The sequence below is a fragment of the Felis catus genome, chromosome A3 (assembly GCF_018350175.1).
Source record: "Felis catus isolate Fca126 chromosome A3, F.catus_Fca126_mat1.0, whole genome shotgun sequence".
Classification (NCBI taxonomy): Eukaryota; Metazoa; Chordata; class Mammalia; order Carnivora; family Felidae; genus Felis; species Felis catus.
In genome coordinates this window covers 61,914,835-61,932,319 of record NC_058370.1, presented here as the reverse complement: position 1 = coordinate 61,932,319, position 17,485 = coordinate 61,914,835, and the positions used below count along the sequence as shown (strand labels likewise).

Below are 17,485 nucleotides of genomic sequence, written 5' to 3'. Positions count from 1 at the left end.
TTTGAGGGTAATGCAACTGTTCTGCATCCTGATTGTGGTGGTAGTTACAGAAATCTATACATGTATTCATAGAATGACACACCACACACACACACACACACACACACACACACACACACAATTCAGTAAAAAAAAAAATTTTGTTAAGGTAGCATGCATACTCCATATATACACAACACAGACATATCCCCTCCGTCCTTCTCTCCTTCCCTTCCCTTCTCTTTACTTCTCTTCTGCTTTCATTTTGCAGTGTATTCCGGTAACCCCTGAATATCAGACTCTTGAGACCTTCTTCATTTTGTTTTATAAGTACTAATAATAATCCACATGGGAATATAATATAATTTATTCAACCTCATATGGACATTTAGGCAGTTTCCAGTATTTTTCAATTAGAAATCATGTTATGAATAACTTTGTGCATATGCATTTGTATATCAGAAGGATATCTTCAGAGTAGGTTCCTAGGACTGGGATTGCTAGGTCAAAATACTAAACACATACGTAGTTATGTTGGATAACATGCCAAATTTCTTTCCATTAAGGCTGTACCTTTTTTGCATTTCCACCAGTAAAGTCGTACTTTTCCACAGGCTCACCAGAGGGGTTAAGGAGCTTTTAAACTTCTGCCAATCAGATAAGTGAGAAATGGTACCTTATGTATTTTTTCTTAGATGTTTGTCAATTTTTAAATAAGTGTTTTAAATAACAGCTTTATTGAGATATAATTCACATATTATGCAATTTCCCATTTAAAATACACAATGCATGCTTTTTAGTATATTCACAGAGTTGTTCAATCATCACCACTAATTCCTGAACATTTTCATCACCCCAAAAAAGAAACCCCACACCTTTTAGCAGTCACTCTATTCCTCCATCCTAGCCCTAAGCTTTCTGTCTCTACTAATCTACTTTCTGTCTCTAAGGATTTGTCTATTCTGGACATTTTTTTTTTTTTTTTTTTTTTTTTTTTTGTGGTCGTGCATGGTCTTTTGTGACTTTGTTTGCTTAGTATGTTTTCAAGGTTCATTTGTATTTATAGCCTGCATCAGTACTTTATTCTCTTTTATGGCTGAATAATATTCCATTTTATTTATCCATTCATCAGTTGATGAGACAGACATTTGAGTTATTTCCACTTTTGGGTTATTAAGAAAAATATTTCCATGGACATTTCTGTCCAAGTTTGTGTGTGCACATGTGTTTTCATCTCTTTTGGGAATATACCCAGAATTGCTGGAACATAACTCTTTACTTAGCATTTTGAGGAACTGCCAGCCTATTTTCCAAAGAAATTGTACCATCTTAAATTTTCAATAGCAACATATGACATTTTAATTTCTCCACATCTTCCCCAACACTTGTTATCATCTGTCATTTTTACTACAAGCATATTAGTAGGTGTGAAGTAGTATCTCATTTCGGTTTTGATTTGTATTTCCATGATGGCTAATGATACCGAGCATCTTTTCATGAGCTTATTGTTTGGAGAAATGCTTTCTCAGATCCTTTGTCCATCTTTTAATTGGGTTGTCTTTTTCTACTGAGTTGTTATGAGTTCTTTTTATGTTCTAGATACATGTCTCATGTATGTGATTTACAAAAATTTCCCCCCTGAGACATGTATGTCTCAGGCATGTGATTTACAAAAATTTTCCCCCATTCTGTGGGTCTTTTCACTTCTTTGACGTTGTCCTTTGAAACACAAAACTTTTTCATTTGATGATGTCCAATTTATCTACTTTTTCTTTTGTTGTTTGTGCTTTTGGTGTCTTATCCACCAGGGCAACTCAAGCACAGACTCAATGTCTGTGGCAGGCTAAATAACAGCTTCTCAAGACGTCCACATCCTCATCTCCAAAATCTGTGAATGTTACTTTATACGGCAAAAGGCATTTTGTGGATGTGATTAAACTAAGGATTTGAGACAGGGGGGTCATCTTGGATTACCCAAATGAGTCCAATGTAATCACATCGGTCTTTACAAGAGGGAGGCAGATCAGAGGGTCAGAAGGCGATATGACGATGAAAGAAGGAAGCTGGAATGAATGAAGCAGGACAGTGGAGTAATATGAGCCAAGGAATGCAAGTGACCTCTAGAAGCCCACAAAGGTGAGAACATTCTCCACCAAAGCATTTAGAAAGAACACAGACCTGCCAAAATCTTGATTTTAGAATTCTGACCTTCAGAACTATAAGTGAATAAGTTTGCATTGTTTTAAGCCACTAAAGTTGTGGTAATTTGCTACAAAAGCAATAGGAAATTAATACAGGGTTCAAGGTTTTAATTGGGGGCTGATCATATAAACACTCTCCACCTAGCACATTCTAGACTCCCTGAAGGAAAGCAGGTATATAGCATAAACCACATGGACTTCACATCCACTTATTTCCATTTATATAAGAAATTTCTATTCTATTCCACTTATCTATTTATATATCAATACCTTACTTTTTCCAAGTATATAATGGCTTTACAGTATATGTTTAATAACTGCCTGTGCTAATCACACCTCATAACTTTTCTTTTTCAGCATTTCCCCAGCATTCCTACATGTTTATTTTTCCATATGAACTTTAACATCAACTTTTCTAACTCTATAAAAAGTTGTGTTGGTATTTTTTAATTGCATCTGTGTTAAATTAACGTTAGCTTAGGGAGAACTGACATCTTTACGATGTTGAGTTCTCCTACCCAAGGGCAAGGAATGTCTTTCCACTGTTCAAATCTACTTCTCTGCCTTCAAGAATGTTTTAAAGTTTTCCTCAGATTCTGCACATTTCTTGTTATTCTTAAAACCACTTTTTGTTGGTGCTATTATTAATATTGATAGCTTTTGAAATATTTCAGGCACTGTAATTTCTGAAATATTTTAAAAGCTTTTAAAGGGTTTGGTAGAAAGAAAGAGAGAGATAGAGAGAGAGACAAATAAAGAAAGAAACAATGAATAAAAATACACACATTGGGGCGCCTGGGTGGCTCTGTTGGTTGGGCATCAGTCTTGATTTCACCTCAGATGGTCATGATCTCACAGTCATGAGATCCAGCCCCAAGTCGGGCTCTGCACCAGCAGCATGGAGCCTGCTGGGGACTTTCTCTCTCTCTCTCTGTCTGCCCCTTTCCCCAGGCATGCACTCTTTCTCTCTCTCAAATTAAAAAAAAAAAAAAAATTATACATCAACTAGAGGGAACAAATGTGAAGGTCTGTGGGAATTAGCAGCCTAAGCTCAATGGGCATCCATGAACGGGTTTCTAGAGGGAAGAGAAACATGGGTTAATTGACCAAGAGAGTTGAGTGGAATGAGTTAAAATAATTGCTTCTGTAATTCAAACAGCTAAAATCAATAGCTTAAAGTAAAAAAAAAAAAAAACCACATAAAATTTGAACTGATGTATAACATCTATCCCTAATAACTCTTAAGACTAAAACTCTTAAAAATATAAGAAATTTTCTATTATCAAGAACATCTAATTCCAACCAACTGCTACAATCATAATTCACAATGAAACACTGAAGGTATTTCCCTAATGAAGACCAAAAAAACATAAGTAGGCCCACTTTTTCACCACTCTTATTTAATAGTGTTCTAAAGCTCTAGCCAATGCAATAATACATGCAAACATATTTGTTAATATTACTGAATAACTACACTGTTATTCAATCATTTGGGGCCCACAAAAATGGCAATTTCATACAGTTCAACTTAATGTGTGTGTGTGTGTGAAAGGAAAATTTTCTACATTAAAAATGATGTCAAGTTCCAAATTTTTCTAACATTTTAACACAATCCTAATCAAAAAGCAAATAGAAATTTTAAATTTTTTTCAAAATGATTTTACGGTTTGTAGAGAATGAAAACAAGATAGACCAGAAAATGCTTTTGGAATAACAGTAATTTAGGGGGAGGTAATAAACTGTCAAGCCAGCTAATAATAAAATGGACAAAATAAAGTAAAATTATCAGTTAGGAAAAAAAATAGAAAATCAAGTAACTCATCCAAATATATAATAGAATTTGCATGAAAAGAAAATATTGTGTATAACTCATTAAGTGGTATGAAGGCAACTAACCATTTGAGAAAAATAGATTCCCTACCTGATAACAAAAGATTGATGACTTACAGATTTTCATTTAAAAATAGAATCAGAGGGGCGCCTGGGTGGCTCAGTCGGTTAAGCGTCCGACTTCGGTTCAGGTCATGATCTCACAGTTCGTGAGTTCGAGCCCCGCGTTGGGCTCTGTGCTGACAGCTCAGAGCCTGGAGCCTGTTTCAGATTCTGTGTCTCCCTCTCTCTCTGCCCCTCCCCTGTTCATGCTCTGTCTCTCTCTGTCTCAAAAGTAAATAAACGTTAAAAAAAATTTTTTTAAAATAGAATCAGAGAGAAAAAATATTGGTGAATACACTTTATGCATAGGGCTTCTTACACATGACAACTATAAAGGAAAGCATAAAGGAAAAGAGTGACAGATTTGGTCAATAAATTTTAAAATAATAATAATAAATACTAAAATATAGGGTGCCTAGGTGGCTCAGTCATTAAGCATGTGGCTTTGACTCAGGTCATGATCTCACAGTTCATGAGTCTGAGTCCTGCTTCTGGCGAGCTCAAGCCCTGCTTTGGATGAGCCCTGCTTCTCTCTTTCTGCCCCTCCTGGGATTCTCTCTCTGCCCTATGCTCACTTGTGCCCTCTCTCTTAAAAATAAAAAAAGAGGGGTGCCTGGGTGGCTCAGTGTGTTGGGCATCCAACTTCAGCTCAGGTTATGATCTCGTGGTTCATGGGTTTGAGCCCCACGTGGGGCTCTGTGCTGACAGCTCAGAGTCTGGAGCCTGTTTTGGATTCTGTGTCTCCCTCTCTCTCTGCCCCTCCCCAGCTGGTGTTCTGTCTCTATCTCAAAAGTAAATGAACATTACAAAAATTTTCTTTAAAAAGAAAGAAAATTCAAATATAGAAAATTCAAACGCAAATGAAAATTTAGAAAAATGCAACTCTTAATCTTTAATTAAGTGTTCATCGAGTCACAAAGGAAAATCCAAATACCAATGGAAAAACTGAAAAAAGACATGACTGAACAATACAAAAGTAATACAAATGAGCAAATCTATAATAGTATTCAACCTTACTAATTTTTTTTTAATGTGTCAAGCAATGTGCTAAGAGCTTTCCACCAACTCGGTAAACCTCTGCAACAACTCAATGACAAAAATGCTATCATTATCCCTACTCTATCTATGAACAGTGAAGCTTAGACACAAAGTGGTCAATCATACTTACCAAAGTCGCACAGCCAGAAGGCAGATGACAAGAGTCCAGAGCCACACTCAATCACCATTTCCACTTTTCAACTATTACCTCTTGGAGTCCTAGGCAAGGCCATGATTCTCACTCACTGACTTAGGTAACTCACAAAGCAGTTTTGGTATGTTCTTCCTACCCCAACTCCTTGCCATACTCAAAGAATAGTGGTTTCCAGAATTCTTTCCTTGCTGACACACATTTTGACTTTGGTACATATGTAGCATACTACCTAGAGTGGCCCAGGAATTTACCACCTAGAGCACTCTTCCTCTCTCTGAACTTGAGGTACTTGTTACACCTAACTGTATCACTCTAACAGTGATATGAAGCCATGGTTAAGAAACAGTAGCAATTTTTAAAAAATCAATTAAAACAATGTGACAACTTTTCTCACCAGATTGGTGAGGACTTAAAAGAAGAGTAATAGCCAATGAGGAAAAGCAGGCACCCTCACAAAGTATTGTTGAAATGTCAAATGATAAGTTTTCTTCAAAGGCAACGTAGCAATATCTTTTTTTTTTTTGAATGGGGAGTGGGGGGAGGGAAGAGAAGGGGAAGGAAGAGAATTGGGGAGGGCCCAGAAACCTAGAAAACTGATGACTGATGTTGGTTCTTTGTACTTGATAGATTACAGAAAATTTTCTCCATTTACTCGTTTGTATTTTATAATTTGTTTCAACATGCATTTTTTGTGAAATTGAAGAAAAGTTTTCCAAACTGACCTCCAGACTGTATGCACAGGAAGAATTATTGTATATTATATTGTCCCATTTCAGTGGAGATCTAATACTGTGTATTATACTATCACAAGCAAGCCCACACCCCGTACCCCGCTCTCACCAAGGAGCAGTGACAGCCACAGAGGAACTGTAACCAAAAACAGATCTGAAGGGTGAGGGAAGAAGGACTAGCACCCCACATAGGGTTAATGTGAAGATTAAATGAGATGAGGCATGCAAAGCAATTAACAGTGCTGGATACAAAGAAAGTGCTTGATAAACATTAGCTGTTGTCATTAAGTAATTACAACCATTATCAATTACAGGCAATAACTGCTTACATAATATATTCCTGAAATGGTGAGATGTCAAACTTGGATAAACACTATCATTTCAGAAATACCTTTTCTTCACTCCAGTTCATTTTTAATTGGTTATGGTTCACTGCCTCTCCTACCAAGACAGGACTGAATGTATTGAAGCACTTAAAATGATAGGTGCAGGAAGAACATGACCCAGACCTCAACCTCCAAAAGCTCAAGATCCTATACAAACACAAATAAACCCAAATGCAGTTGGGAAGAAACTGACAATACTCAGAAATTTTCCTATCTACAAGAATCTCTAGGATCTTAATAAAATTCAATCTAATTCCAGCCTGCTGCTTCTTTCTTACATCTTCCTCTCTTCAACTTGAGTCTCAGTTACCTTTTTTCACACCCAGCTATAACCAAGAGAAGCCCCAAGTATGGTGAGATAAACCTCTAAATATGAAATAACTCCCCTACATACGAAAGATAACTACTGCTGCACTAGTTCGGGAAAGACAAATTGCCTCTTGGTAGTGCTAACCACTACTTCATTCCCTACTTGCAAACCAAGAAGCAATACTTCAGATGAGTCTGTGCCACCAATTCACACAAGCATTTTTTAAAATGATCCAGTTTGAACAGCACACTGCCCTCTCTTATGCACTGCTCTACCAAATAACTTTTAGAATGATAAACTTTATTTATAGAGAGCTTTGAGATAGGGGTTAAGCTCTAGACAGCACCCTTCTACTATAAATTCCCTAGAAAATCCTCTGCCTCCAATTTAATCATTCCCTGCCACCCACCCCCTGCCCCCACCAAAAAAAAAAAAAAAAAAAAAATCCAAGTAGGGCCACTGCCATACCATGAATACAAACTGCTAATTAATTTGTATCAGTAGAGCTGGCTTAGACTATTTCTCAAACTTTACTGCTGAGATAGTTTTTTACTATCATGTTTTGATGCAAATGTAATACTATAACTATATAGAAAAAATTTAGTTCTTAAGAACCAAAGTTAGACTGTCATATGATTTTGCAATCATAACTGATTCAGAAAATAGTCACAGTTTGTTAAAACTTAAAAGGACTTAAAATGCATTTCAATTTATACATAAGTAACCTAAGGAAACACTTTAAGCATGTACAATTCTTTGTTTCAAATACAGAACATGTTTCTTTTCTCCAAAACTACATGTTCACAATGCTTAGTCATGTATGAATTGAAATAATTTGTTCAAAAATGCAGGTCTGATTTATAGCAGCATCAATAATAATATATCTAAGAATAAATATAATAACCAAGGAGGAGAAAGACTTACTTACACACATTGAAAATACAAAAACACTGCTGAAATTAAAGACAACACAAATAAATGGAATGACATCCTGTGTTCATGAAGTGTTAGACTTAATACTGTTAAGATGTTCACCCTCCCCAAAACAACCTACAGATTCAATATAATCCCTATTAAAACCATAACAGCACTTTTTGCATAAACAGAAAAAAAAATCCTAAAATCCATATGGAATTTCAAGGGACCCCAAACAGCCAAACCGAACTTGAAAGAGAAAAAAGCTTAAGGACTTGCACTTCCCGATTTCAAAACTTATAACAAAGCTACAGTAACTGGAACAGTGTGGTAACTGCCTAAAAAGACAAACAGAATAGAGAACTCATTGGGCGCCTAGGTGGCTCTGTCCGTTAAGCATCTGACTTTGGCTCAGGTCATGATCTCACAGTTCATGGATTCAAGCCCCACATCAGGCTCTGTGCTGACAGCTCAGGGCCTGGAGCCTGGAGCCTGCAGCCTGCTTCAGATTCTGTATCTCCCTCTCTCTCTGCCCCTCCCCTACTCATGCTTTGTCTCTCTCGCTCCCAAAAATAAACATTAAAAAAAAAAAAGGAATAGAGAACTCAGAAATAAATTCTCATATATATGGTCAAATGACCCTCACATAAGGGTTCCAAGACCACTCAACGAGGAAAGGATGTCTCTTCAACAAATGGTGCTGGGAAAATGTGGTATTTGCATGCAAAAGAATGAATTTGGACACTTACCTTACATCTTACAAAAATTAACTCTAAATTGACTGAAGAACAAAATGTAAGACCCCAAACTGTAAAATTCCTAGAGGAAACAGGGGGAAAGCTCCATGACATCGGATTTGACAATGTTTTCTCGTACGGCATGAAAAGCACAGGCAACAAAAGCAAAAATAGACAAATGGGACTACATCAGACTTTAAAACTTATGTGCATCAAAGGTTACACTCATAAGAGTAAAAAGGCAACCTATGGAATGGGGAAAAAATATTTACAAATATCATCTATGTGATGAGGAGCTGTCACTCAGAATATATAAAGAACTCCTACAACAATAAAAAAAATAACCCAATATAAAAATGGGCAACGAACCTGAATAGATATTTCTCAAAAAACAAAAAACAAAGATACAAGTGGTCAACAAGCATATGAAAAGATGCTCAATTAATATCACTTACAAAAATGCAAATCAAAACAAGATATAACCCTACATTCATTAGGATGGCCACTATAAACAAACAAACAAACCAACAAACAAACACAGAAGATAACAAGTATTAGTGAGGATGGGGAGAAACTGAACCTTTGTGCATTGTTGGTAGAATTGTAAAATGGTGCAGCTACTATGGAAAACAGTATGGTAGTGGTTTAAAAAATTAAAAATAGAACTACCATATGATCCAATAATCCCACGTATGGGTATATAACCCAAAAGAATTAAATGCAGGATCTCAGAGACATTTGCACACCTATGTTCATAGCAGAATCACTTACAACAGCCAAAAGTGAAAGCAATCCAAATGTCCATTGATGGGTAAATGGATAAATAAAATAGATAAATGGTACATAAATACAACAGAATATTCTTGAGCCTTAAAAAGGAAAGAAATCCTGTCACATGCTCCAATATAATGAACCTTGAGGACATTATGCTAAGTGAAATAAGCCAGCCACAAAAAGACAAATCTTGCATGATTCCACTTAAATGAGGCATCTAAAGTAGTCAAACTCATAAAAACAGAAAGTAGGATGGTGAGGCTGGAGCAGCGGAGAGAGAATTGGGGAGCTGCTATTCAATGGATAGAGTTTCAGTTATGCAAAATGAAAAAGCTCTGGAGATCTGTTCCACAACAATGTGCATATACTTCATACTACTGAACTGTACTCTTAAAATGGTTAAGATGGTAAGTTTCATGTCACGTGTTTTTTTACAATTATAGAGAAACAAACAAGGCAGGTTTGACACTCTACCATGACAGGCATGTCAAGGATCCTCTTAGACAGTAGGGATTTTTCAGACCTTTGCCATAAGTGCTATAAGCAACAAGATGAATCATGCAAAGAGTTAGGGCTTTCTAAAAATCTTTCTAAGGCAATCACACAGGAATGAAAAACTGATCTAGTATGGCAAATTAAACTAATGACCACCTAATCCAAAAATGCCTTCATAAGAACAAAGCCCCACAAATGAACTTCTGGAGCTCCTGGACCTCTAACAGAAATCTCAAAGAGATTTTTCCACTGTCAAAAGCTGATGTCACCACCAGCGTCTGGATTATCTCCAGTTCCTTTTAATCAGGGCCAGTTTCTGAGAATATTCCACATATCTAGACTAACTTGTCACACTAACCTAAAACTAAGGAATGTTCACAGAATTCAAGTTAGTCTAAATCTTAATCCAAGAATATATCAGAACCTAAGAACAGGGTCAGTAGCTTTCAATACCAAATATCTGTTCCCCAGATCACACATTCATGGGTCTCCTCAATCTCTTTTTCAGAACGTACATGATCCAGAATGGCCTAAGATTAAGATCATTTTAATGGTTATCAAGTCAACAGTGGGGCACCTGGGTGGCTAAGTCAGTTAAAGAATCCGACTACAGCTCAGGTCATGATCTCACAGCTCATGAGTGCAAGCCCCACATCAGGCTCTCTCTGCTGTCAGTGCAGAGCCCGCTTTGGATCCTCTGTCCCCCTCTCTCTCTGTGGCTCCCCCACTCGCACTCACTCTCAAAAATAAATGAACGTTAAAAAAAAAGTTAATGGTAAGTGATATGGATATGTATTTACAGCCATAAAAAAAAGTGCACTTCACTGGAATATTTAATACATTGCTTCTGCACAAACTGGCAGTTCTGCTCTTTCTCCAGTTGGTGTACAACAAAATCTACTACATTAAGAACTCATCCAGGATTATACAGCTTGGTCTAGGAACAGATGGCTTGGGATGGAATCCTGGCTCAACTACCTACCAACCTTTTTACCTTTAGAATACTAAATTTCTCTGTACCTGTTTCATGATCTATAAATGGGTATATGAGAATCTGAAATCTTAAAATCCAAAAATTACGAAAGTGTGGTTTACATAAGTGTCTATCACTCGGTTACAATGGAAAGCAACATGTAGGGAAGAAAAAAGTGGTGTCACCCTATGTCTTATTACAGCAGAATTCCTAGTGAGACCAGCAACCGAGTCAGAGTTTTACGTGTACTCTTGACTCTCAGCCCAGGTCTCAGGTACTGGGGGAAGATAAGGTCATTTTAGACAAACCTTCATTTAAAACTGAATGCCTCTATGTACATAATGCTGCTATTGACAGAGGTTCAGAAATTCCAGTCTGGGTGAAGAAATGTCCCCCATAAAATAATGGAAGTAGCTAAATGTGTCAAAATGAATGACAGATGAGTAACAGACAATGCAAACAGAAATGGAGAAAGTGGAGAGGGGAGAGCCTACTGCAGTGCCACCAGGCGGGAGGCTGTTGGGAGAGTCGCCCAAGAAAGGAAACACACATTGACACCACTTGCTAAGGGGTCAAAAATGAGACCAATGTGGCAGAGAGAATAATCACAGCATTAATAGAAACTGGGAAACCAGAGGCGGTGCGAGGTAATTCTGCCCTGGACATGTGCAGTGTGTGCTGGTGGCTGGACACACATAGGAAAGAAGACAGCGGGCGGCTGGAGAGCAGTGACTGACAACTAAGGCAGGATGACAACCAAGAGGCACAAAATCATAGAAACGGAGAAAAGTTCCACGAAGCAGCTATCAACAGTGTCTGATGCTGCTTAAAACAGACAGTGAAGAAAAATTCAGCCATAGAAGAAAGGCCTCTGTCTGCCAGGCCAGTCAGAAAGCTCAAGCCACATGCAGGATGAAAAAGAATTTCTAAAATATCAAGCACTCAGTAATGATTTAATTTTTCCCCAAGAGTAGGCTGGCTTATTACTACTCCGGATGATAACCAATTAGATGATTTTACATCTACTTCCAAAGCTGATCTTTTTGGCAAGTGTCTATGAGGACCCACTGAAAGGATTATAAAGAAAAAGAAAATAGTCATTAACAAGAGAAAGAGAGGGCACACTTTTTCCAACTACAGGATTCCAAAGCTTCTGGCAGTAGCAAAGAGCTTTTAGTAAAAATAAGCCAACAAAAGTTTATTAGTGAAGTAGTATTAACAAAATAATATTCATTTACTAGGCTCTAAATGAAAGAGTAGCCACTCCACCACCATACAAAGCATCAAAATACCTCACTCTTTTTTTCCCCCCCCCCAGGGGAATTCTACCAGACATTTATTTATTTATGTTTATTTTTTTATTTTTTATATGAAATTTATTGACAAATTGGTTTCCATACAACACCCAGTGCTCATCCCAAAAGGTGCCCTCCTCAATACCCATCACCCACCCTCTCCTCCCTCTAAAATACCTCACTCTTAAGAAAATCACTTCTAAAAATATTTTTACATTATAAAGTAATAATTTGATTAGAAAAAGTAAATACTACTCCTGATCAATTCTGCCTTCCTAAGACAAATCTAATGATTATGTTTAATCTCTTCTGGCCTTTATTCCTAAGTACAGCATTTTGTTCATATGCTTTGTATATAAAACACTTTTGTACCCTCCTCCTGCATCTGTCACAAATACAACTTAAAACAAAAATTTCTGCACAAAACTAATGTATCCTGCAAACAAATTTAAAAGTCCTAATAAACACTATCAAACTTTGCCTTGCCATTAATAGCCAATTTATGAAAATACATGTGACACTGAAATTTAATTTGCCACAGACTAAAACAATCATATTCCTGTAAATCTATTCAAGTTTATATTTACTAGCTACACGAGATGTAGCTTTTTATTTACAATTAATTAAAAGACAACCATGCCTTCCAAAGATCTATTTCACAATGAAACTGCATTAGCTAATAGATGATTTTTTTTTTTTAAAAGCTCTTATTTGCTGGTCACATTGGGCCGTTTTTTTTTTTTTTAAGTCTTTACTTATTTTGAGAGAGAAAGAGAGAGAGCGAGCACGGGGGAGGGGCAGAGAGCGAGGGAGAGAGAGAATCCCAAGCAGGCTCTGTGCTGTCAGTGCAGAGTCTGATGCAGGGCTCGAACCCACAAACCGTGTGATCATGACTTGAGCCAAAGTCGGATGCTTAATGGACTGATCACTCAGGTGCCCCACAATGGGCAGACTTATAAATTGAATACTACTAAAAATTATATGTTTAACATATGTACACATATTTTCACTATATATTTTTATTACATTTTCACTACGTGCATCTATTTCCACTGTTCTCAGTATCTAGATCTTAGCTTCAAGAAAAATCCTGACACCAATCCAGGGTAAGTGAATTATTTGTAGTAATTATAGTAGCTTCTACCTCTCCCAACTCTTTCAAAATCCTTACAAACTATAGACCACAGCCAAAACATTCTCAAAGGTCCCTTTTCTCTGAAATAATAACATACTACCATTGAGCCGTAAAAATGGCTGTTAAGATATAGGAATGTTAAGACATCTAGGATGTTAAGACAAGGAAATGGCTCATGCTTCTGACATAAGAAAATTAACATCTAGTCCAAGCATAAAAAAAACTGCATTAGGTAACGCAATTAGCTATTTCCACTGTTTTTCTTCATCAATGAGTTTTATTTTGTTTTGAAGATGTTCTAGTGAAATTCTGCTGCAATGGAGGAAAAATATACCAAATACAAAGTACTCAGAGAACCATCATTAATATTGCAGGGAAATCTTAACTTTGAAAAATTACTAGTTTATACTACTAAAATAAACACAAAAAATCCTCAGGGTATAAACTGACAAACTGAACTCAGCCACCTCCAGAAATGTGCCCAGGTTTCCTGAAAAAACTCAACAGCACATTCTGGGGGGCAAATGGTGTATTTGTGCCCCATCAGATGCTAAACTCATGGTATCACTCACAATCATTTAAGAAAATCAATCCCATTTCTTCTACTTACTCAAACAAAAACAATACCAAAGTTTGATCAGGAAGAAGGCTGAAAGCATAGGCCATTTTTGGAGCAACCTTCGCAGAATATTTTATTAGAACCAGATTTTATCTATGATGGAAAGAGGCTTGTGTTCTGTATTAGTGTAATTACCAGCAATAGCTTGACTAGCTAGTTTGTACATTCAAACGGTTCATACAGACACAACATGGGCCACAAAAGATGTCTGATTCTGCCAGGACCACTGACAGATTCAACCACATCTTTTCATACCTTACACCCTGGCAAGTAATTTTTCTCACGTGAGCCCTACATTCATGAGTAGAGAGGTACACTAAAACTTATAAACAAATAGGAAATTAGCAAATATAATTTAGGCTGACATTTCTCAAACAAGGGAGTTGTTAACTATACACAGAAAATTAGCATATATAAGGCTGTTGGGGTAAAAAAAAAAAAAAGCAGCAGAAAGATAACCTTAATGTTTTACAAGACTCAATCATTATTTTAGTTCCCCGTGCTAATGGCTCATGAAGATAGGCATTCACTCAAACTAGTGTTAAATCCCTACTGTGTGCCTGGCAGTGTACAAGGTAAGAAAAAGAACAGAAAATCAAGGCCACAATACCTGCCAAGGACTACTTGAAATAAAAGGAGACATGCCCATTAAATTGCTGTACTGTTTTAGCTTTACTGGACACAAACCACAGGCCAGCCCGTGCTGGACACCGTAGGCACACAATAGTAACAATCATCTAACTGCAGATCTGTAACCAATCAATGAACTATGACAATACCAGGCCTGACTAGTCCCTAAAGCAGCAATATTTCATTCTGGAAATAATCTTGCCTCCGTCGATTAATTCTTTCAGAAGATGGCAATTCTCTGAATAATTTCCACCTATGTGAACCCAGACTAAGGTTGCTTACAGAGTTAAATGAGAGAATGTAATGTTTTGAACAAAAATTGAAAAACAGTAAATAGAGGCACATTTGCACTTCAACATTAATTTGGTTTGCATTTAGCCATTGCCTTCAAAAATGATAAAAAAGCAAGTGACTTTAGTCATAAAGCAGAATAACCCTAAAGTTACTGTGGCAAGACATTATTTTCTAGTAGGGGCAGTTTAGTGGGAAACGGAAGCTAAACAGGTTTTGCTTAGCTTTTTAAAAACCATTCACTTTTAGTGATTTCTTTGTGAAAGCTGTGACCACCCATTTCATTAGGCTCAAAAACAGGTAGTCCCAACACAAGTACAGATTTGGTACAGTCTTCAATACTAACGAGTTTTTCTTAAGTAGGTGTCATTTCTTAACTAAATTATAAAGGCTTGCAAACTAGAAACATCTGCTTTTAAAATCTTTCACGTTAAAGATGACACCCGATCTTAAAAATGTAAACAGACTTCCAATACCTTAACTAGAGAACTAAACGGAACTGTATTATGGATATAGAATTGCTAGCTAAACAATCTACTGCAAAGCGATAAAGGAAAGGGAAGATGAAGAAACAAGATTCCTCACCAAGAAATGTTCGAACAAATTCAAAGTAAAATTCTGTAAGCTGTGTTTTGAAGCCTTTCCACCAGTCTTGCTATTTTTACTACGACATTTAAAAGTGAGCTCTGTGTGCACGCCGTTATTAAAACCGCAACCAAAGGGGGAAAAGTGTCCTAAAATTTGCCCATTAACAGCAATCAAGACTACAAATATGCCCCTCCTACATAGTGAGCCAAGTGGCAAGAAGATACGAGAACTCAGGAAGTTTTGAAATGGCAGTGACAGGAGTCAACAGGGAAGGCAAGGGGAAAGAATCACGGAGAACAAGAGCAACTCCGTGCGGCCAACGCCACGAGTTGGCATCCGAACTGCAAGTTCCCGGCTCGGGACGGGACTCGAACGGGCAACTTCGCGCCGGACGGAGCTGCGCGCTCGGCCGCCCTCCGAGCCCCGAGCCGCAGCCCTTCGTCCCCGTTCGTAGTCCCGCTGCCGCGTCCGCGAGGGCGCGCTGACAGCCGCGGGGCCGGGCCTGGGAGATGCCGGCCGGCTGACACCCACCTTCCTTCTCGGCCCGCGCCGCGGCCACTACGAGGGTCATCACCAGGTGCAGCGCTCCCAGTAGGCCGGCGGCCCCGCTCCGCGGGCCCCCGCCGCGGCTGGCCGCGGGCTCCACACCGGCCCCTGCGGACGTGGAGGCGGCGGCGACTCCTGCTGCTCCTCCTCCAGCCCGCTTCCCCATCCCTGCCGGCCGGGGGCCGCCGCGCTCGAGGTCCGGCGCGGCCCTTCTCGGCGAGGCGGCAGCGGCACGGGAGCCGTGGTCCGGGCTCTGACCGCGGCGCCGGGGGCGAGAGTGGTTCCGGGCCCAGGGCTCGGGCTCCGGGCGTGGGTCTGGGTCCGTACGTGCGTGTGAGCGAGAGTGTCAGTCACGGCCTCGGCCTCAGCATCGCCTACGAAGAGTCGAAGCGGAGAGGCCGCGGGTCAAGCACGGCGGGCGGCCATACTGGAAACGGGCACGGGCCGCGGGCTCTGGGCGCTGGCCTGCGAGGGGCGGGGCGCGGCCCTGGGCACCGCCCCCGCCGTGCCGTCACCTGAGGGGCCAGCCGGTCAGTCTGCCCCGGAGTCCGTGAGTCTTAATTTCTCATCCGACTCTTGGCGACCCAAGGCTTCACTAGCCGGACAGGACGCGGGCAGTACAACTCCAACCTGTCACTTCTGCCCCGCGGAACAGGAGAAGGGGGAGGGAAGAAGGACCAGGCCCCGTCGCCAGGACTTATGATGGCGGTTCACGCTTCGTGGAGGCAGTGACGGCAATCACGTGGAGACGAGGGGGCCTAGTCGCGCAGCCGCCCTGGGGCGTGGGCGGGGCCGAGAGGGACTGCGGGGCGCCTGGGGAGGCTTGCCCGCTGCTCCCACGCGGGAACAAACCTCTTGTATCTCTAGTGCTGCAATGCTAGAGCCTACCAGAGGACTGAGTGCGCATCCAGACCTCGAGGCCCCGTGCGGAAAATCCATTCCAGTGACTCCTTCTGGTCCCGCCTATGCCACTCGGCCTGACAATACTCCGGGCCTGATTCAGTTCCTGGTGGCGCTTCCTTGAGATCTGGGACTTGCTCCATTCATCTTTGTATCCTCAAGTCACAGTACCCAGAAGCGCTTAATGGAATCCTCTTGCCCTTGGAATTGTGCCTACTTTGCTGCAGGAAAACCCTTTGCTTTGTGTATATAAAGCAGCAGTGACCCTGGAGGGAGAGGGCAGGTTGTTCTTTAGAAAAGTGCCCGATGGCCATACTGGCTTTCTCCGTCTGGGAATAATTCTTAAGACGTTTTATATACATAGTTCCTTCAAAACCCAAATCAAAAGCCTTCTTTAGTCTCCTTCAGGAGGGCTTCTCATGCCTCTTAACACCTTAGGTCGAGGTTCTTGGTGGGCATGGCTATACTCTTCAAAATTTAAGGTCCATGAGAGTCCCTCTTCTTAATAACTTCCCCTACCTCCTAACTTAGTAACTATTTTAATAACTTTCCTTAATTCCACAGCCATTTGCTTATGCTTAGCAGTATTGGTTGGGTGAATCAATGGATTTTTAAGGCCACATAAGGTCTCCACCTCAATATGTCTGAGAACAAACTATAAAGGAAAATAAGATCAGACTTGGAAAAGGAACTCAGAGTGCCACCCTATGCTGTAGTCTTCTTTATCAAGCACGCACTTAAGTTTATTTGTAAATTAATACATTTTTTATAGTCTTACCCGGATGATTTTGAAAAGCAATTTTGTTTTCCTGAGCATTAGTGTTAAAATTGAGAAATCAGACTTTGTTCGTGATGT

General features: G+C 39.5%; 1 protein-coding gene across 1 annotated transcript in view; it reads right to left on the bottom strand.

Annotated features, from left to right (window-relative positions):
* TMEM131 (transmembrane protein 131) overlaps window positions 1-16,395 on the bottom strand; it is a 239,896-nt gene extending 223,501 nt beyond the window's left edge. The window contains exon 1 of the mRNA XM_003983920.6: window positions 15,715-16,395. Coding sequence (XP_003983969.2) covers window positions 15,715-15,895 — 181 coding nt within the window. The 5' untranslated portion in view covers window positions 15,896-16,395. The remainder of the gene's footprint in view (window positions 1-15,714) is intronic.
* Between the last annotated feature and the right edge of the window lie 1,090 nt (window positions 16,396-17,485).